This window comes from Talpa europaea (genome assembly GCF_964194135.1).
Source record: "Talpa europaea genome assembly, chromosome: 11".
In the NCBI taxonomy this organism is placed as follows: Eukaryota; Metazoa; Chordata; class Mammalia; order Eulipotyphla; family Talpidae; genus Talpa; species Talpa europaea.
In genome coordinates, this window is record NC_140078.1 from 62,987,925 (window position 1) to 63,010,834 (window position 22,910).

A 22,910-nucleotide genomic window follows, 5' to 3' on the forward strand; every position below is an offset into this window, starting at 1 on the left:
TGCATTGTTGTGATTTGTAAGGAAGGTAGCTGTTTGTTTAATTCAAAGTCATACATTGATTTCCCCTGGCACCCCTCACTAATTAAATATAAGGCTTGAAATAGGTTAGAGGTGCTAAACAATTGCCTATGTATTGAATATGATGTTCTCATGTAAACATAGCCCACAGATCACAAGTTCTGAAATGCTTGTGTGCTTAATTAGCCACAGGTTGGCATAAATAGATGCTCCTCAATAAACACCAGTGTGTCGCAGTGTTAACTAGAAGTGTGGTAGCTGAGAGGAAATTAATCACTAACACATCTGAGTGTATATATTTCTTTTTGTAATTAGTCATCCTTTCCAAGGTAGTAAATGATTTACATCTACCCCACGCCTATGTCTCCATGGTTACCATGGTTTTTGCTTGGGGCTGAAGTCTTATAGTAACAGAATAAGTGATTCAATAAGTGATTCAATCACTTGGTGAATACACATATAATGCCAGATAGGCATCCAACTCTTGGGCGAGGCACCAAAGATGACAGACATGGATTCTGCTTGTAGCTTGGAAGAGGGTTAGTGGAAATGTTTATGGAAAAGTCATGGTCTAGAGGAGCAAAGGTTTTAAGTGAAGCTTCTGTAAAGAAGAAATTACCTATAGCTGAAGGAGCCAGAAGATTTCCTGAAATTTCAAAAGTTAGCAATAGTAGACTCATATCCAGACTGTTCTAAGAAATCACAAAACTATTTAGTAGAAAAAGGTGTAATTTTCACTTAGAAAACATACAGAATGCTTACAGACATTTCATCTGAGAGGATACATAATGGCAGATGAGTACATACAAAAATGTTCAATATCCCCAGTCCATGGGGAAGTGGAAATTAAGCCCATGATGAGCTATCACTATACACAGATTACAATAGGTAAAAGAAACAAATGTGACAACTCTAAATGCTGGTGAGGATGTAAATCAAGTGAATCTCTCTGCTGGGAATATAAAGTACAATAATCACACTGAAAAACAGCGCAGTTTCTTAAAAGCCAACCTACATTTAACATAGGATCTAGCGATTATGCTCCTGGACATTTATCCCAGAGAATGAACACTTAAGTGTACATAGAAACCTGTATGAATATTCATAGTATTTATTTGCAGTAGTCAAAACCTGGACATCAAAAGATCCTTCAGCAGGTGACAGACATTATGCTAGTTGAAATAGAATCTCAGAAAATCAAATAATTTATGATTCCATTATAACGCAGTCTCAAAATGACAAAATTACAGAGCTAGAGAATAGATTAATAATCATTTGCCAGGTTAGGGACAGTAAGGAGCAGGGTGTGTGACTTATGGGGTTTAAGGGATTTGTTCTGTATTTTGATTGCAGTAGTGGTTGTACATCTATGTGTATGATAAAATGGCTTAGAACTGTACATATATTGTACTGATGTTAGTTTCCTGAGTATGAGATTACATTATAGCAATGTGGTACCATATATACTTTATGGTATAAATGCTATGGTATACCATATAAAGTATATGGTATATACTTTATGGTAAAAGACAATACTAGGTAAAAGATATACTATACAGGATTTCTCTACTATTTTCACAACTCCCTTTGAATCTATGATTATCTCAAAGCAAAAAGTATTTTTAAGAAGTTACCAGTAAAATGAAAATGATAATCATAGCTAACATTTAGAGTACCTAGTGTGTGGTAGGCCTTTTGTAAGCGTTTCTTACGTAACTTATTCCTAATTCCCAAAGGAAAAAATGCTAAGAGGTATTGAAAATGTTACATTTATCTTAACAATAAGGAAACTGAGGTCTGAAGAAATCAGTTAACCTGTTCCGGGTCACACAGAGACCCATGGCATAAGAATTCAAACACAGGCTGTCCAGGTCCAGAGCCACATATTCACCATAAACTGCCTGTGCTTTTCAGGGATATGCAAGATCCATTGAGCCAGGTTGCCTTTGTGACAAAGGAAGGGTGTTGGGCCTCCCCGCTGGCGCAGCGGTTGAGCGCTGGGTTGCGAAGCTGCCCGCGGCCTCTGCGGCGCCGGTTCGATCCCCAGCTGCTCCCCGGCCACCGGAGGAGGGTCCCACGCAGACCTCTCCTGCCACCTGCTGCTCCCCTCAGCAGTGTACTTCGGTCCTTCTGCCTGCTCTGCTCCCCGCTCTGGCTCTGGTGAATTCTCTCACCCTCCCGCGCTTCTGACTGTACCCAGTGCTTGTATAAATAAATAAATAAATAAAAATTAATCTTAAAAATATATATAAAAAAAATTAAAAAAAAACAAAGGAAGGGTGTTGATATATAGAATTCCCATAAAAGAATCAAATAAGCCCTTTCCTCCACATTGCAAAGTATCTACAAAGCAACCACTGAGTGTGCTGGGATCTTGTAATGTGGCATTGTCACCCTTATCCAGGTAGCAGGAAAGTAGCCTCTGTAATTAGCCAAGGAGAATGGAGTTGTTCTCATTTTCACATGTTCAGTGGTTCTAATGGAAGTGAAAACCCCAAGGGTCCCATTTCTTGTACACCTTAGAGAAGGCTGGAGGGCATTTCAAATGAAAGAGGCATTAAGGCATTAAATGTTCTTCTTTGTCTTCTCTCTCTGAGATATAAATCTTCCTCCAATTTACATGCTGATTTGAGGTTGAAAATGTTTGTCTGCCTCCCCACCCCTGCAACCCCTTGTCTAGTGGCCAGGCTTTAAAAACCTTTGACTTTGTCAACCTGGAGAAAATACTGGAGACTCACAGATTTTTGCTTTTTCCTTCTTTAAGCTCTGAGCCCCAATCTCCCTCTGATACCCCTTTTCTGTTTTGCTACCACCTTGTGTAAGTGCTTCCAATACTAGAGTCAAATCTTAGCCAAGCCACATGCTCTCAAGGACACACCCTCAGATTGTAATGCCTTTCTTTTATTCTTACAACTTAATAGGAAGGTCACTCCTTGTTTGAAATAAGTGGACATAGCATGCCACTTGAGCTATCATAATCTCTCAAGGCAAAACCACTTAAAATAAACAGTGTCCTAGAGAGAGCTGGATTGTTAAGGGTGAGAGATGGAGTGAGTCAACTGAGGTTCAGAAAGAACCTCTCTGGATGAACGTCCACGTGAGGTCTCTTGGTAGGAAAACTGTTGTTCTGCTTTTCTGGCTTGTAAATATGATTCCCTTTTACCATATCTATTCTTGGTTGAATATTTAGTCACCAATCTGAGGGTGAAAGGAAACTTGGATTCAAGCTGCATTGGGGATGCCAAATTTGGACATGGGACAGTGAGCAAGATGGTGGTTCATGGAAGAGGCCTATGACTGGATTCCAAAGATCTCCAGAAAGATGTAGTGCAAGGCCGATGTTTGCCTAAAAACCAAAAAGGCTGTAGGACAGCATTCAGGCCAAGAGACTGAAAATGGAGTATACCTGGGGGTCTGTAACCCACAGAGAACTGGAGATAAGGGTTCAGAAAAGTGGGGCAAACAGAACCTAAATAGAAGCCTTAAACAGGACAGCAGGAGGCTCTTTGTCAGAGGCCTATGTACCATCTCCTGAATGGGGGTGGTCTGAATTGTATGCAAGGAGCTGGTCCTCCTTGCTGAGGCCACTTTTGCTCATAAAACATTTTGCTGACTGTTATGGGGTCAGACAGTTAAGGGAAGAGTCTGGTTGATAAGTGTCATCTCCCATCAAAGGTCACATGATTTGCCACACATTAACATACTTCCAGTTCCCAACATGTTCCAATTCAGCACCCCACCTATCGCATCCCTTCCCACCTTAATAAATCTCATCACACCTCAGCCATTTGGGATTCTTTTCAGGAGTGATCAGGGGGAATTGACCTCATTCAGTGGTACCCTGGAGCAGTTTGTGCCTGCCTTTTCTGGGTGCCCCTCTTCTTTATTTAAAGATTTATTTATTTATGCATACCAGAACTGGGGTACAGGCCAGAGGCGTGGGGGTTGAGAGTATTCACTAGAGACAGAGTAGGGAACAGAACAGGCAGATTGAGGTACACTGCTGAAGGGAGCAGCGGGCAAGACAGGAAAGGTCTGCTGTGCCATGTGGGTTACCTCCCTGGCCAGGGATCAAACTCATGCTACAGTGGCTGTGGATAGCTTTATAGGTTAAATCGTAACCCATTGTGCCACCAGGGAGGCCCCAAGGGTGCCTCACTTCTCGTGGCCCTCATGATACCTTGGTACCTGGAGTGCACCTGAGTTTCATGTACTTGCTCCCATGTCTAATGTTATGAATCTAAATATTATCCAGATTCTCAAGGAGGACATAAAGCCAGGGAAGAATTCCTACTTTAATTATAAAACTATGCAGTTCCCACAAAAGGAGGCTGTGAAATGTTTTAGGTTAAAATATTCAATGGAATGTGTGGTTCTACAAAGAGACCTTTTGCATGGACAAAAGAAAGTCGTGTTTCTGTGTGAGTGTATGTGTGTGTGTGGATGCAGATACATGCACTTGCAAGAGAGAGACAGAATATAATGTAGAACAAATTTTAGGACAAGGATGAAAAGCCAGTACAGCCATAGGTGTCCAGCTGTAACTGGTTCAGCCCAAATGGTTTGACTCACCCACCCATGCTTTTTATACCTCCACAGCAAAGCGTACTGTTAAGGGTTGCTGGCTGTTTGAGAACAATCACTTTACACTATTAAACACAAAAATACATACCGTTGAATTTGTGCTCCTACTTTAGAGAACAGTGCCTCCAAGCTTCAAGTACATAGAGTTCCTGAGATCTCTTGAATTTTGAATAGGAAAGCTTCATCTCTGCTCCTATTTATTTTTTTTTTAAGATTTATTTATTTACTTACTTATACAAGCACTGGGTACAGTCAGAAGCACGGGAGGGTGAGAGAATTCACCAGAGCGGAGAGCAGAACAGGCAGACTGACAAAGTACACTGCTGAGGGGAGCAACAGGTGCGGCAGGAGAGGTCTGTGCACCATGGTGTGGGACCCTCACCAGCAGCTGGGGATTGAACCGGCACTGCAGAGGCAGTGGGCAGCTTTGCAGCCCAGTGCTCAACCACTGCGCCACCGGGGAGGCCCTGCTCCTATTTTTCTTAACCCATTGATTGTACACATATCTATTGAATATATACTATGTGCTCAGCATAATTCCAGGTGCTGGGATTATGGCTATGAATTGTCAAAACAATGAAAAAATAACTGAATACAAATTAATGTTGGGTGTGGAAAGGGGCTCATGCTACAGGGCTTTGTTATGGTTTAGGGTGCTCTTTAATATAAAGTTCAGCAAGTCCTCAGTAGGGAGCTTTGTTAATCTGTTCTGGCTCCAGTAACAGTATTCTAGAGACGGGTACCTCAAACAGCATGCATTTATTTCTCACATTGCTGGAGGCTGGGAACAGGAAGTCGTGGTACTGGTGAGAACTTGCATCCTTGGTTTGTAGATGGCTGTAATCTTCTTAAAGCCTCACATGACAGAGGACAGAGAGGAAAGCAATCTCTCTGGTGTCTGTCTATCAAGCACTAATATGGTTCATGAAGGTTCCACTCTTATAACCCAGTCACCTTCCAAACACCTCAAACTACTGATATCACCTCATTGGAGATTAGGATCACAACATATGTGTTTGGAGGACACACTAATATTCAGTCAAAAGTCAATGGTTAGGGCCTCCCTGGTGGCGCAGTTGTTGAGCACTGGGCTGCGAAGCTGCCCGCAGCCTCTGCAGTGCCGGTTCGATCGCCGGCCACCGGCAAGGGTCCCACATGGCGCGCAGACCTCTCCTGCTGCACCCGCTGCTCCCCTCAGCAGTGTATTTTGTCAGTCTGCCTGTTCTGTTCCCCGCTCTGGTGAGTTCTCTCACCCTCTCACGCTTCTGACTGTACCCAGTGCTTGTATAAATAAATAAATAAATCTTTAAAATAAATAAATAGTCAATGGTTACACTTGGACAGACCTACATAATAATGACTAGAAGAGTGGTTCACATTCATTGGGCATTTTCTTATGGTGACAGCAGTCGTACCAAGGGTTCTCCTTTGTATCACCTCATTCAGTCCTCTCAGCAATCCTTTGATGAAGTTAGAGTACTAGCACAACACTTTGTAGTAGTAACCCATTTAATGTTCACAGCAACCCATGAGATAGGTTCTTTTCATAAATAAGGCATCTGAAACTCTGAGATGAGTATCTGCCCTAATCTCCACAGTTGCTAAGTGCAGGACCAGGTATTGAATCCAGAAGGTCTAGCTTCAGAATCTGTAGATTCTGTGGATCATTATCTCATGAGCTGGGGATAGGATCCTGAATCCTTTATGTCATTGGATTTGAAATGGCAGTGATGTTTGCTGTGAAATCCAAACTTGGTGGCTGCATGCATGGGGAGCACTTTACAACTTACACTGGTTAAAGGGCTTCTGATTCACTCAGTGTTAAGCCCGTGATGCTCTCTGCCTAAACAACGAGGTCAAAATATTTCTTAGGAACTAAATTTGAATCCCAGAAGTTTCTTCCATAGTGTGCTTTGTGTAAATGGTTTTAAAAGATCAATTGCTGGTTAATCACTGTAATGAATTAAGCCAATAATGCCAACAGCCAGGGCTCAGCAATGTCCAAAACTAAAATTAAAAGACATTTGTTTCTTTGCATCCAACAATACAGTTATTAGATAAAGGGCAAGGTCAAAAGGCATAGGAAAATCATCCTTTTCACTTCACTTCACTGGCACAGCCAACTGCTGACCTAACCTAACATTCATGCTAAATATTCCTAAAAAGACTCCACTGTAAACCTTGGGTCTGTAGTCAGACTACCAGCAAAGTGGACTTGTCATGAAGACTCCACGGTGGTTTGCTTTGTAAAGGAGGGTTCTAGCTAAAGGACATACTGCAGTATGTCTTCTTACAGTGGCCGGTCTATGGCAAACCTCGGAAACTGAAGTTAGCAAACTGAAACTGAAGTTAGACTACAAAAAATTGAGTCAGTATAAATCCCAGCACCTCACTTGCATAAATTACCCAGAAAAAGAAACATTATCAGTTTCTCATGTTATCTAATTTCTGGGTACTGCCTATGTAATCTTTCTGTCTCATTAAACAATAAAGTATGTCATGAGATAAATGAGGGGTGGTGTTGGGGCTTTCCTCACTGCCTGTTTCCTATTATTGACTTAGCAGTATTCATCGCGTCTGTCTCAAAGGCAGCATAGGGTCCCACAAATCTCCTGGCTCCCTGTGTGGGAGCCAGATTGAGAAGATATGTAACCCTTTGGATGTTCCCAGCATCATCATTCCAGACTCAAACCAACATATGACTTGGGAGGTCCCTAAAAGACTGGAGATCATTGGCCTCATATGAGTCATCTATCCTGTCTTGAGCTATCAAGTCAGTGCTCATGGGTTGTAGGGAGTTCAGTGGGAATGGTCTCTCTGATATATTTTACAATGGTTAATTTGAAAAGAATCTCGTTTATGAACTGAATTTTCTCCCTAGCTTATCTGGGCAGAATCCATGCAAGAGCTAGCAGCTTTACTTAATAGCTCTGCAGGCTGAGATTTGCCCCGTCCTAAAAAAAAAAAAAAAAAAAAAAAAGTCATTTCTGAAAATACATCTCCTAAATACCTACTCACTCGAGTGAAAAGGCAAATGCAACCCTAAAAAGATGGTTCTGCCTATTTTTTTCTAATTCAGGACCATAAGAAAACAAAAAAAGCATATGTACCAAGAGAAAAGCAGGATGTGGAAAAAAAAAACTGGTGGAGAAATATGAAATTTGAATCACACTAAATTCTATTTATGCTGAATGTTTTATTTTGTTGAAGTCATATGTGAAAATAGTCATACTGAAATGGTGAAAATCTCATATTCAGCTCATGAGCTCATGTTAAAGAAAGATAATGTTGGATCGAAAGATTTTGCAGTACTTAAAGCAGGGAGTGAGTTATTTCTTGCATGTCATGAAGTAGTGGGAGACGGGGCCCCCTTAGAACTCTCTACTGCTCATTGCAGTTCCTACAGTAAATAACTGCAGTCTCGAAATGTTGCATGCAGCCCAGAGATATGTATTCATTCTAAAGAAACTCAACTTCTAACCACATAGAATGACTCCCTCCTGACAAAATTTAAATAAACTGTGCCAACCCACCAATAAAGCAGGCTAACATGTCGTGAAGTGACAGCCGTCACTTTAACACATTTCATCTCTGTTCTGCAGAGACTGAGTGTCTGGATCCTATCACACTGTAAAGGATCTCTATTCCTTGATTTCTCCTGGCATCCTTTTTTCTCCTCTAGTTAAACAGCCCACTCTTAGTTGGACAAAGAGATGAGAAATGTATCATTATGCCTTAGTTATTTTTAAGCACCTGTTTTTTTAGAACACAGTTTGCAAAAATTATTCGAAATAGATTAACCTTTTGAAATGATAATGACATAAAATCATATTAAGTATTTTTCCTATAAATGAATTCAGACTGAAATAATGTGTGGCACCATCAACCAGAAGCCCAGTTTAGGCTTTTGTCTGTATTGTTATTTTAGGGTGACTCTTTGATACTCAAATAGGTATCTCTTTCCATATCCACAATTGCCCATTTTATGGTGTTCTGACTGCTGCCAAATTTACTTCCTGGTCTCTTTGTTAGTATCAGAAAGGGAATTAGCACAAGCTTGCCCTTCATGGCTGACATTTCTGAGTTTCTCATCACTTTTATTTAAACCTGATATTAAAGACAAAATCTATAGTAGTGCAGCACTCAGCTAGTGAGATAATTAGAAAGCACCCTCTCCATAATTACTGTGTCACTGTCTCTTGAGGGATATGAAAGCTTGTCCTGTCCCTTTAACAGGACAAGTTGTTAACCCCCTTAACAGCCCCCCCCCTTTGGACTGATAATATTTCACAGTTTTTTTGCTTTGCAAAGTATTCCTAAAGGGAGGCTTAAGCAATAATGCGCAGATTATGGAAATGATGCTCATTAAGTAGAGGGCGAGATTTCTGGAAAGCCACAGAACTGCTTCAAAACATGTAACCTCCATTAGAGACTTCATTTGAATGTTTATTCATGGAGCAGTAAACGTTTATTATTATACATTTTATTGAAACATAAATTAAAGAACTGTAATTATGTATATGGAAAACAGTAAAGCAATGCACATTTGTCACAAAATGAGTAAGACAAGGAAAAATGCCATCATTGTTTCATTTGCATTCAAATTCTTTATTGTACACCCAACAGAAAGGCCCCCACAGGGACTAACTCTATGAACTAATGTTCTGATATGGTGTGTAAATCAAAAATACATGTTCTAGATATTCATTCTAGCAGAGAGAGCATCCTGGAATTAATGTGTGAAGGTCAGAAGCTATCCAAAGAAAGGGTAGGTTTTGTCTTCTCTCCTGAGAGGGAACCACAGTGATTCTTATTAAAGTTAATGCTGAGCAAAGAATACGTGCCCTTGGCAGTTCGTGCAATGCTGATTGTTTTCAGGACAAGCTATTTGCTCCAGATACTCAGGCATATTTGAGGAGTTTTTTAAAAAGGACTTATTTGAACCTTGAAAGACAAGACCTTCAAACTACATTTTGGTTTAGAGACTTTTCAATGGGGAAGAAAACTATGTGCAATGCAATCTTAATGGCTAGATAGACCACATTGTTGTTTGTACAGAAACTCAGGAAAAGACAAAGTGGTCAAGAGAATTTGTGCCTGTGAGGTTTCCTTTTCCTTTTCTTTTAAAAGTTACTTTAAGACAAAAAGTTACTTTTGTCTTAATGAATCAAGAACTCCTTAGTCATCCATCTGCCCATTTAGCCATCCTTTTATCCATCCACCCATCAATCTACCCATCCATTCAGTGAGCATTTATGCAATATGTCCTCTAAGTTAGGACCCTGGGTTTGGGGGAAGGAAAAAATCAGGAGAAAAATGCAAGAAGATATAATCTAGACTTCCAAACAGACTAATGGAAGAGAGAAATCTGTACTTATTGATACTTTGTGGTTAGAAGTGTCACTGAGTAGTACAGAGAATCAGGACTCCTGTAGAGTCTGAAGGCTGCACAGAGGAGACACATTTGAATTGTCTTAAAACTGAGGGGAATGAAGAAAAGAAAAGGGAAGGTGTAGTAACAGGATGGGGACAGGGCAGATTTCCTATGATTGGAGCAGATGCGACGAGGTAAAGGAGAGTCCTAGAGCCCTGGTGGCTTTCTCAGGCTTTTATTGAGTTTTTATATGTAGTGCAGCAACCAGGTACACGGCAGGCAGGGGTGCCAGAGGGGCCAGGAGGCCAGCAGGCCCGGCAAGTCTTCACTCTGGGCTTCTTTCTCCCTTCATGTGTTCCCTCCTGTTCTTTCTCCTCTGCTTCTCTTGGCCAATATCTCAATACTGCAGTCATGGCCCACAAAAGTAAATAACACAATTTATAACAATGTAACAAATACAGGTACCCCATCAAGCAGGGCAATCCTAAAGGTCAGAGGGCAGAAAAGCCTGAAAATCAGTTACCCTGCAGAAGGGAACTCTACTTGGAAGGAAGAACATTTTTAAAATTTTTCCTACCAGGAATATTTCCTATCAGGAATATAAATACAGTGGTTATGTTAATAGCTGATAAAATACAAGGGTAGAAAATCCTGAAACATTCATTTCATCTCTTAAAAATCATTTTACAGGAGGTTTTACTAAAGTGTGCTGGAATTGCATAGCAGTTACATTGTCACTGAACAGGAAGAAGAATCCTTTTCCTGGAATAGCCTACCTGAGATTCCATGAGCCTTGTCACATGAGTGACCCGTGTGCGTGTGTGTGTGTGTGTGTGTGTGTGTATACATATAACCTAACCTACTAAGAATAACCATATATGAAGTTTGTCAAGGTTTTATAGATGGTGCTTCAGTTTGTCAACTTTCTTAAGGGTAGTGATTATAAATTCTCTCTCTTGCTAAAAATTGCTAAGAATTTAAAGCTGTTGTATCACTGAAAATAAATCATGAACCAAAAGGTAATATAGAACACTTACACAAAATTGATCTCAAATTTATAAGAAAACTGTTCTCTCTTGCAGAGGGACTTAATATCCTAAGGGTGAAGAGTGTGTGGGCAGAGTGGGTTTATAACATCTGCTAATCTATAGTAGTTTATAACTTCTCCTACTGCTGATGGTAAATATCATTTCTGAGCTTTGTAGTCTATCAAACTTACCTCACTAGGCTCACTTTATTTCTCTATAACTTCTTTCATATTGCCTCATCTTTCAAATGGAGATAAGATTATTGTACAGCACATATAAACTATGTAGGTGAAGTGCTAAAACCAATGTTGTCATATACTAAATATTTAGTAGATTTTAGCAATTACTGTGTAAGAAGACAATAGTTCTGAAAATATTTTTGACAACCTGCTTTTGCTCTAAACCAGAAGGTTCGATTTTGCAGAGGGCCTTGATAAATATTCTACCCTGGACCATCACCAACACTAAAGCTGTTAGGAGGTGGCGCCTTAACTCTGTCCAAGGTTCCCAAAAACTGCCTACTAGGTTTAGGGTGAAAATGAAAGTGCCACCAGCTACTTAGTTCTGAAATAAATGCCATTGAAAGTACCGCTATTCACAGGCCTGAGGATGCCTTGACTTGACCAACTGAGGAATAAATGTTGACATCAAACAAAAAACAATCTGTTATTGTACCAATAAAATGGATTTATTTGGAAATAATAACCAAAATAGGAGTTAGGACAGGGCAATCTTATGGTGAGACACACATACATTTCCCAGAACTAAAGCCAACACCCATATATATGGGTGTGGGTGGAGAGAGAGAGAGAGAGAGAGACAGAGAGAGAGAGAGAGAGAGAGAGAGAGAGAGAGTGTGTGTGTGTGTTTGTTTGTGTCTGTTATTGCTGGGTGGAAAGCCGCCTTCTTCCTTCCACTGGGGTGAAGAAGCAACATCACTTCCTGTAAGAGATGCAAGGAATGTTGATCCTTAGATTGCTGATTGTTCATGCAGAGGCACTCTCTTCTAGCCTCCCGAAACTCATTTAAATAGGGTTCCTGCATATTAATTTATACATTCCCCCCTTTTGGCAAATACCTTTCTATGAAATTATCATTGGTCAAGAAGAGTTCGGTTTGTGCCAGATTCACTGTCCTCTTGCTTTTTGGGGTTAGCACCTTTCCTGGGTGTCATGTCACACATCAAAGGGAAAACACATTAATTGGAAACCAGTGAGATTGCATTATTTTATGAAGAGATTATATATTGAGAAGAGTTCTCAAACATTTCTTAACTAAAATCTCTATCTTATCAAAGTCTTAAGCTGTTGGCATCACAGAGCTCTGATCCAGCATCACCTCACTAGGCACATTGTTTCTACAAAAATATTATAGGCAACAAATACAGATCTTAGCAATAAGTATACAAAGTTGAATGAGAACATTGTTATAAGCCCAGTTCATGTGATAGTACTAAACCTGAGGCCCAAGCCAAAAGTAGTTGATGAAATCAAAAGACCAGGATTCATTTGGCACAACTTGTAACCAAGACAATTATTCCTTAATTTTGCATAAATAGATTTCTACTTTTCCATGTGCAACAGGTAATGCAGGTGATGCTTGCTTTCATAGGTACTTTCTTGATCAACAGGTTGGCTGGTGGTCAAGGATGCTATGATTATTCAAAATTATCCTTTAAGTCAAGCAGTTGTTACTGAGCTAAAACTGTTTTGTCTGAAATTGGCTAGCTCTCCTGAAGTTGAGAGGTTTTTCTTTACTTTTTAAATAGCATCTTCAACAATCAGAAAGTATTCTCCATTTGTAATAGGGTGGGAAATGCAGACATGAGTATTGATCACCCCTGGAAGGGGGAGAGAAAATAAGACAAGAAACACCAACAAGAGAAAGGCATGAAGACCATCTGCTAAGATGCTGTCTGCTTCAAATCCCTGGTAATCTTTACTTGCAAAGTCACCAGTAGTTGTACAGATTCAGTCAGGATTTCTACTTCCTTCAGATGTGTCACCTGAATCCAGGAGTAATTCTCTTGAGTTTGACTGCACAAGGTCCATTAGCAATACTTGATAAGGGCCTTTCCATCAAACTTAGAGTTTTGCTGAATATTTCTTTTATAATAGATGAAATATGCAGGTTGCAGAATATGCTGCTTAAAATTTCCTTCTTCCTGGAGTGTTCTGTGAAAGGATTACTCAACCAGAACATAGTTATTTTTGATAGGCACTATTTGGCCTTTACAATATTTAAGTACATTTCCTTTAATCAGCTGTGGTTCAAAGAGGCAGAAAGTAGGTACATTAATCATCCTGTAACTATCTCAAAGGGTGAAAGAATATGAGTTCCAAAAGGGTGAGATTTAGAAGGATCAACAGCAATGTTTTTGGCCCAGGTACTTGGAGGGTCTCTACAGCCACCTATGTCTTAATGATACCACTGGTATGTTTGACTATAACAAGCAGATTGAGAATCATAGGCACAGTGAAAATGTTGCAAAATTTGCCAAATAGCACAAACTTGCCACAACACCTGGCAAAAATGGGTTCCTCAATTACTGTGAAGTTCAAAAGGAGTTCCTCAGGTAGAGATAATCTTTTCCAAAGAACTTTGGTGACCTCAGAAATGCCAGTTATCTATTTACCAGTGGAAGACTCAGTCCAGTGAGAAAATATACAGACCATGACTAAAACATAATTATATCCGTGATATGGGGTAAAGACTTGAGAGTTTTGTTACTAAGAAATCTACCCGATACACATAAATGCCAAAGTTATGCTCCCAGGGTTTGGAAAAGGAAAGGACTTTAATGCAGAGCTCGGTCTGCAGGAGACAAGAGACTGAAGATTCAGATAAGACTCCCCAAATGGTCAGGGGAGTGAGCTTGTATCACAGGAATTGGGAAAACAAGAGTTGGCCCTCATTAGTTGGAGAGTGGGGTAAGGGCATAGGAATGTGGTTTGGCTGGAGGTCATTGAGTGAAGTCGACAGAGGGTGCAGAAGAATACAGAGTTGGCTTAAGATTATTGGCGGAGCAGGGCTCTTGTCTGTATATGTGCTGATGGTCAGATCCTTCTTATGGACAAAGGCTACACTTGGTTGCTAGGTTCCCTTTATCTGGAGAACCAGAATTGCTTGGGAAGAATGAGTTAGTCCTGGTATTGTTAAAAATAAAGGGAGGGGTAATTATAAGTTATCTGATCTATCTGGATAGAATGGAAAACAAAAAGCAGTTATACTTAATAGCTAAGCTAAGGACAGAAAGAATTCAGGGCTAGCTGGGGGAGCTGGTTTTGGTTTCCTAGCCTCTTGCAAAAAGTTAGGGATTTGTTTATTTAAATTCTTTTCAGGGTTTTCCCATAGTACATTTCAACGAATATTTGACTAGACCCTCGCCAAGCATATATATTCACTAATATAGGTCAGAAAAAAACAGGTTGATGTGTTTGCACGATTATGTTAAATTACAAAACTATGAAAGTCCTCAGTTACTTTGGAAACTATGGCTTATAAGCTGGACTTATTTCAAGGAACATAGGATATCTGAGATTTATTTGGATCTTCAGAAGAAAGGACAGCTTTGAATTTTGGAGAAGGCAGGCATAGAAGGAGGCTTAGTATAAAGAGTTGATTCAGCTGAAGAAATAGAATGAGTAAGTTGAGGTAGAAGGGAGGTAGAAGGTAGGTGGTTCATAGAGGGAGGGAAAAAATGGTACCGGAAATAGGACCTGAGCACATGCCTGTTATTGTCCATCTAGAGACAAGGAAGGAGGTATAAAGAGGGAGGCTCATTGGGTGTCCAGGAACCCCAAACAATTCAAGGGAAAATCCATACTGCCCATTCTACAGATCCATGTCATCAATATGTATGAAAGTCAAAAAACATACCTTAAGTGTGCACAAAGATTTTTTTTAAGGTGAGAAGTTGAAAGGGCAGAGAGAAGAAAGGATTTCAAATAATACACTCCAGATCAAACTCTAATATCACTCATCCCACTATAGGCAAGCACCCAGCCAACCAGGCAAAACCCAGAGCTGAGTACCAGGAGAACATGTCTAAGGCAGATACCATCAGGAACCACAAGCAAGGGATTAGGTCCCTCTCAGAGGGTCAATGTACCCTACAAACTGAATCTGTCAGAGAGTCAAGGTAATGACTGTTATTGTCTCTGAAGAGCCTGCCTGCCAAAATAGAAACGCCACTAAAACCAAGGACCTGGAACAGTTTCTCCACACCTTTTTTCTCCTTCACCTTTTTTCCACACCAATATATACCTCCCTCATTCCTTCCTCTTTCCCAGCTGCCTCCCATTCAGGATGTCCAGTTCACGGCATTCTGGGAATTGTAATCCAAGGCATCTGAGATGTTGGCATAGAAGTGGAGGCAGAGAAAATGGCACACATTGCAGTGGATACTCCTCTGCCTGTCATAGTGACACATCCTGTAACAGGTAAAGTAGAGAGAAGATGGGCCTCCCTGGTGGCGCAGCGGTTAAGCGCTGGGTTGTGAAGCTGCCCGCAGCCTCTGCAGCGCCGGTTCGATCCCCGGCTGCTCCCCGGCCACCGGAGGAGGGTCCTACATGGCGCACAGACCTCTCCTGCCGCCCGCTGCTCCCCTAAGCAGTGTACTTGGGTCCTTCTGCCTGCTCTGCTCCCCGCTCTGGCTCTGGTGAATTCTCACACCCTCCCGCGCTTCTGACTGTACCCAGTGCTTGCATAAATAAATAAATAAATCTAAAAAAATAAAAAGTTCAGTCTATAAAAAAAAAAAAAAAAGAGAGAAGATAGCACCCAAGATGAGTGCCTGTGCACATAATTACAGCAGTATCTGAACACAAAGACAGTGAGGAAGAGAAAGAGAAACTTTGGAAAACATTTTATCATTCCTTAATCATTTGTTTGACTGTTAATTTTAAGTTTTTATTTTGCAAATAGGAAATTTTAGACTCTTGATAATGTTTCTAGCTCTCTTGATACCAATTGAAATAGGCTTCCCAGTCAGTTTTAGCAATTTCAGAGCCATGACAGTCCAATTTGATTTAAGGGAAGCAAGTTTGGCCAGTTCAACGGATCCTCATAATGACCATAGGAACTCTAAATTCCATTTACTTAATTTCATCAATTTAGTTAGAAATGTGTGCATGAAGAAAAACTGTGATTCTGATACATTAAGCCAGCAGCAGTTTCTGAAAGAAGAATACCCTTAAGGCATCAGTTACCCACAGCCTCCCATTTTCTTTTATTATTAGAGCCAGGAATCCTTTAAACAACCAGTTCCTTTTGAGGAAACACATCTCCAGAAGGAAATTGACTTGAGGCCTCTGAGTGCTCACAGAAAACCACACATTTCCAATGGAATGGCCATTTCCCAGAAGGATTGGATTGAATGTAAATCTGAGTACTCATATTAGCAACAATCCTAGATTGGGCAATCTGTCCCTGAAGGCTTAGATTGAAAGCCAATGCCACTCTAGTAAGAGCCGTCTGAATTCAAATGATCTGCTGAAGGCTGACACAATTCCATGGGATAGCCTGATTTCCTGAAGAAAGCAACCCATATGCCACAGTTGGCACCCCTAGATGAATCAAGACCTTGGAACAGAAAACCTTCTGAATAACCATTTGAAGAAAATACTGTGAAACTTCAAATCTCAAATCCAGAAGAAGAGTTACCCTATGTCTCCAGGGTCAGCGAGATAGCAGTGACTTCAGGGGTTCAGGTTGAGCTAGGACACCTACTTTTTCCACCAGCATCACAGTTGTCAGTGATCTATCTCCAATGCCCTGTACGGCTGCCAAATATGTTAACCTCAAGCGAAAAGCGATCAGTTATTCTATGAAAAAAAAAAAAAAAAGAAAATGACAGCTAAAATATTGACTGTTTTGGGCCTCCCTGGTGGCACAGTGGGTTGAGCACAGCGCTGTGAAGCTGCCTGCAGCCTCTGCAGCGCGGGTTCGATTCCCGGCCAGCCAGGGAGATTCCCACATGGTGCAGCAGACCTCTCCTGTTTGCACCCATTGCTGCCCTCAGCAGTGATTTCGGTCCACCATCTGCCTGTCCTGCTCCCTGCTCTGTCTCTGGTGAATCCTCTCACCCTCCTGCACATCTGGCCTGTACCCAAGCTCTTGTATAAATAAATTTTTAAAAGAAAATTATTTGAAAATTGCAGTCTAGGCCAAGGCACACAGTCATTCCCCTAGAAGTCAAACCAACACCCCCTTCTAGTCTTTGTTGCTCCTTCTAGGTAGAGAAATCTCTTTCCCCCCCTAGTGTGAAGAACAATATTCCCATCAGAGATGCAAGGTCTGCTGGGTTCTGTGTTTGCATATGCATAGGTCTTAGATCCTTTTCTAGCCTCCCAACCTCATTTAAAAAGGGGTTCTGTGTATTAATTTTCACAAAAATGAGTGATCTCTCAAAAGAAAAACACATAGTGTTGATTTCTGACTCTCTTGTCAATGATTTCCTTCCTCTAACTTATTGACAGTGCTGAAATAGCTGCTGTGTGCTTTTCACAAAACAGAGGAAACAGTGTTTTCCATGTGCCCAGATGTTCCCAGTCCAGTTGAGAGACTTAAGGAAGAAAAAAATGATAACCAATTCAGTTTCAAAAAAAAAATCCCTGAATTTGTGAGACCCTGTAGAATTTTGTGGTTTAACAATTGTGTTTTAAGCCATACATCACTGGAAGTGCTCCAATGGTGAGTTATGATAATATATTATTAGCGGGCTGGTGCGCTCATGATATATGGGCCCAGTACATCATCCAAGCATCACGGCTTTGATGATGTATGACTCCAAACCACAATGAGAGTTTAAAGGAGCTTTTAGCTACCAGACAGCTTTAAATTTCAAATTTTCTAAAAATTAAGGTCTTTTCAAGTCAAATAAGGCAAGATGATGGAATTTGATGCTGTATAAAGTGTCACTGAACTCTGAGAGACTGGCTATGTGACTTTTTCTTTGGCTCTAAATTCACAAGCTAGAAATAATTGCCAGATTCTTCTCTAGCTCCTCCTCTATAAGAACTGTTCTCCCTAAGAACAGAATCCCAGGGAACTGGACAAACATGAGCATGTAAGTGTCAGTCCATCTATTTTGCCAATCAGTTTCCCCCATCTTCCACACCGCAAACAAGAGTGGCTCATCCTTTTCCCAAAGCATTGGAACACAAGAGATGATGTGATAGGCACTGGATAAACATCAGAGAGATTACTTTTGTTTTCTTCGTTTTAAAGACCTCTTGCACTAAAATTCAGAATCAAAAAAAAAAAAAAAAACCACAAAACAAAGATAAAAAGTCCATCAACTTCCTCACCCATTGCTTACAAATTCAAAACAGGGCATACTGAAGGAAAACTTGCCTTTTCTCTCACTTGTCTTTGTAAAGCAATGAAAGCGCTTATTTCAATGTGAAGAAAAATAGGTGAATGGCATGTGGGCCTCTCATACCAAGCAGGAAATGGAAACTGTTGTCAAACTTCTATCACTGTTTTAAAGGTGTGTTTATAAAATGGTAATGTTGCTTATGAGAATGTACCTGCTTTGTTCAAAAATCAGTCCCTTTTGGGGGCAAAGAAGTCACTAACAATTAAGAAAGCAGGTGTTGGGAGAACCTCTCTACCTCCTCCTCCTCTTTTTTCTAATCCTACTGCAATAAACAGAACAAAATGAGACATCTCCCTACTGTTTGTGTAATAGACCCAAACAGGAACAGCAAGAGGCAATTACATTTCAAGTGGCTTCTTCCATTTCCCTTTACTAAGTGAATTAGAGGAAGGAATGTTGGTGGGGTTACTGCCATGTAGAGAGAAACATCTGGGCATGAGGAATTAACAGTCTCTGTTTACATTATCTTACCTCAAGTTTTCCACTTCTTTGGCTTCCTCAGGTAGACTAGCTCACAAATCTCTACAGGTTTTTGGTGTCCACCATCCCATCGTTCCATGACTCACGAAGGACAGCATATCCAAGTAGAACCATTTGCTGTCACAAAAATAAGTCCTGGATTCTTTTCTCCTATGATAATACCTAGCTATATATTTCAGATTACAAAAACATGGGAAAGAAATGCATTAGCCAATATTCTGAGACTATCCATTGAATGATCTAAATGAGATAGGATAAAATTTTAAATTTTGACAATGTTACTTTCTTCCACTTTTAAGGATGCTTATGATTACATTAGACCCAGGTGGATAATCCGGGATCATCCATAGTCTTCCCATTTTAAGATCAGCTGGTTAGCAGGCTGTGCTGACCTCCAGGCCCCTTTCAGGGACCTTCCTTGCTGATACAGAGACCAATTTTTGTTTTTAAAGATTTATTTATTTATTTGTTTGTTTATTTATATAAGCACTGAGTACAGTCAGAAGCGCGGGAGAGTGAGAGAATTCACCAGAGCCAGAGCGGGGAGCAGAGCAGCCAGAAGGACTGAAGTACACTGCTAAGGGGAGCAGCGGGTGGCAGGAGAGGTCTGCATGCCATGTGGGACCCTCCTCCGGTGGTCGGGGAGCAGCCGGGGATTGAACCAGCGATGCAGAGGCTGTGGGCAGCTTCGCAACCCAGCACTCAACAGCTGCGCCACCGGGGAGGCCCAAGAGACCAGTTTTTGAATGTGATCTGCACTTTGTCTACAGGTTAAAAATATTACATGTAATAAAATTTAAAGTAATACTACTTCAGCTACATGTTTTGAATACCATGTGTTCAGTAGCATAATGAACATGTTTAGCAGATCTTACAACTCGGTAATGTAGAAATTGTTACAATCTCCATTATAAATGAGGATACTGAGATAATAGGTCCTTTGAGGTAAGACCATATGACTAGTAGATGGTTTGTATTAGGCACTTCGACTATAGAACCCTGGTATGGAATACCTGATTATAAGAAAGTACAAGATGCATGGATGGGAGGGAGAGAGAAAAGGATGGGATGTGAGAAGGGAAGGAAGAAAGGAAGAAAAGAGAAAAAGAATAGAAGATTGAGTTGCCAACCTTAAAAGAGTGGGATATTTCCATTCATGGCATTTTATTGGTCATACTTTTAAATCAGGCAGCCCATGGATTTCAATAAATTTCAGTCTGGGCCCATCCTGCACTGATTTCTCCTAAGAATTTGGTCCTGTGGGTAGTTTGTGATTTATTTTTCCTTGTTTGTTTTTTATCCCTTTCTCTGTGTTCAGGTAGTATATACTTGGCCCAGTTGCTGAGGAATCTGTGACTGACTTCACCATTGACTTCAGAATGTTCTGGCAAACGTATCACTCTTTGGGGACTCTGTGCTCAGGGGTGGATGTGAAACTCTCCTCTGCTTCCTTCACCTTGGCCTGCCTCGTTCCCTGCCTCTGCTTTAACAGCATATCATTTTCCCTTCCTCCAGCAACAAAGCCTCGGGGACACTTAATCTCACATTCTCTGGAGGCCCTTTGGTGCCTGAACACCATAATCAAGAAGGGGTGGGTGTGATCAGGGATAAGTTTTGATTCTTTGTCTGCCACTCCACATTTAGGCTTTTCATGTTCACATTCCTCCCCAAGGTTTATAATAAAGGTAGGGACATAGCTCAAGGGCAGGACGAGGTTTAACTTCAGTAGAGGTACAATAGAGGCTATTTGGAAAGTAAAACTTTCAAATGGCAGGTTAGCCTTGAAGAATATATTGAATTAGATATGCTGTGTGCCTTGATTCATGATGATTTCTGCATAATAGCGTTGCTATGTATATTACTTAGGTGCTTTAGTAGCCTACAAAATGGACAGTTTAGAAGATTAACTTCATGGAATCAATGTATGTGTTGATGAAGAACATAGGGGTAAGAGCCAGATAACCTGGCTTCCTGTGCTGACTCTACCATATCCTGCGGGACCTTGACCTCTCTGGGTATAGATTTGATTTGTTAAAATGGAGATCATAGAAACTGCCTCACAGGATTATTCAGAGCATTAAACAAGATGTATGCTAAGCACAGATCTTTCTTTATCATAGTAAACTCTTGATAAGTAGAACAATTTGTTACTGTTGCATGATTACTATTTGAAGGCTTGATTCTGTAATTTGGCCTATATACCTTCCTAACTTCATTCATTTGCTCTTTACTTATATAAAGTTCTCTGTTTGCCAATTCTTATTTCTTGTCAGTTTCAGGTTGCTATGGTCACCTTTTAAGATGTGCTGTCATTTCAAAGCACTGGCTAAATACAGCCAAGACTGACAACTATGAATAATTCCACAGAGCCCCTTAAACACTCTGGCATTTCACTCAAACTCTCATATATGTCACCAAGTTGTTCTCTGTTGTTTTGCACCTCTATATTCTCAGCAGATTTCAGATGGAGTTACTGAAGGTAGATATCATCTTCCTCTGGAAAATAATCCAGAAGGAATCAGTGTGGAATAATTGAACTTCATGAGAACATCACTGTCAAGTCCAAAAATATATGGAAAGATAATCATGTTTTTTCTTCCTTGTACATTTCAGCATGTTCATGTCCACGTTCTTCCCAGGAAGACTGGAGATTTTCACAGGAATGACAGCATCTATGATGAGGTAGGTCTGCTCTCTCTGATCTTATTGTTTGATCACCAGGGCTGTCAGCTTAACAAAGTCAGCCTAATGAACCAGGTATCACCTGAAATATGGTCTTAAATGTAATTCTACCCAATATGACTTGTCAAGTGGCAGTACTGGCCAAGGAGCCAAGGATGGTCATATTGGGAATCCAGGACATTCTTTTTGAAATGAAATCCAGCAGAAACAAAGTGTAGAGATTTCTTCCCTATAATTTACAGGACACTAAATATTTGCATAGAGATATGGCCCACAGTATCCATAAGAGAAAATCTATAGTATGAACAATGAAAATCAAGCAGATTGCTATAGGATATTTTAGTAAAAAGCTACATTGTTTTAAAATATTTTGGAACTCTGATTTTTTTCTCCTAATAGTTTTTATTCAATGTGGGACTTTGAATTACCAGCAGAAAGTTGGGTGGTTTGAAGAAATGTATATATCCCATGTATCATAAATATTTTAATAATTGCTAGCTGATTAAGCATTTACTTGATTTCTGGAGTCTTCATTTCAAAGATATTAGTGGGAAACCACTGCAAAGATGAGTTGGCAACAGCTGGTTAAGCAGCTTCTGGGATTATCTTCTTTATCTGGGTATCTGTCTGCATTATGAGTAATATATAGGCTATAATGGTGGAATAAAATGTCTGAAGACAATGTCAGTTTTTATTTTACTCAGTGAAAGGAACTATGCTCCCTGTGTGTAACAGTAGGTAAAATTGCAGTAGTACCCTGAGCTGCTTGGTTGAAAAGGGCTTTGAAATTGTTTCTAGCTTGAACAAGGAAAAGTACTGTGATTGATTAGCAATGTCTGCCGTGGTATTTGCTACATGGTATCTGCTACATGGTATCCTGTGTTTTCCGGGAGCTGTGGTATTCCTGCCTATGGTGGAAATGGCCTAATCTTGGTCCTTTAGTGCTGGTTGTGAACTAAATTCAATTCTAATCATTGGTCTTTTAGTGCTGGTTGTGGCCTAAACTCAATTCCGAGGCATTCCCTTCCCTAGAGATTTTGATTCAGTAGATTTCAGAGATACCCAGGAATTGGTAATTATGTGAGTCTGAGAAAATTCCAGGAGATTCTGATCCAAAACTTTGACATGTGGGAATAGCCTTTCCTCTCACATTTGGGCTTTCCCTGTGCTGTATTCTATGATCTTGTAATTTGAATTCATTTTCATTGAATATGGAAAGTGGTTTGAGGCTGGTAAGGGCTTAGTTCAAGGTGGAGGGAAATCAGAATTAAGGAGTAATTATAAAAATATGCATTATAAAAATATAAGTACTGATCTTATTAGCATAAAGTAAGGTTAATAAAAAGTTGCCAAGGACAGGGTA

At 40.3% G+C, this 22,910-nt stretch overlaps 1 protein-coding gene across 2 annotated transcripts in view; it reads left to right on the forward strand.

Annotated features, from left to right (window-relative positions):
- FHIT (fragile histidine triad diadenosine triphosphatase) overlaps positions 1–22,910 on the forward strand; it is a gene marked incomplete at both ends in the record, with an annotated part of 715,021 nt that overhangs the window by 541,852 nt on the left and 150,259 nt on the right. Inside the window, one exon of one of the 2 annotated variants that reach the window (XM_084247901.1) lies at positions 21,479–21,547. The exons of the other annotated variant lie outside the window; for it this stretch is intronic. Within the exon in view, the coding sequence (XP_084104027.1) occupies positions 21,479–21,547 (69 nt within the window). The remainder of the gene's footprint in view (positions 1–21,478; positions 21,548–22,910) is intronic. 2 annotated transcript variants of the gene reach the window in all.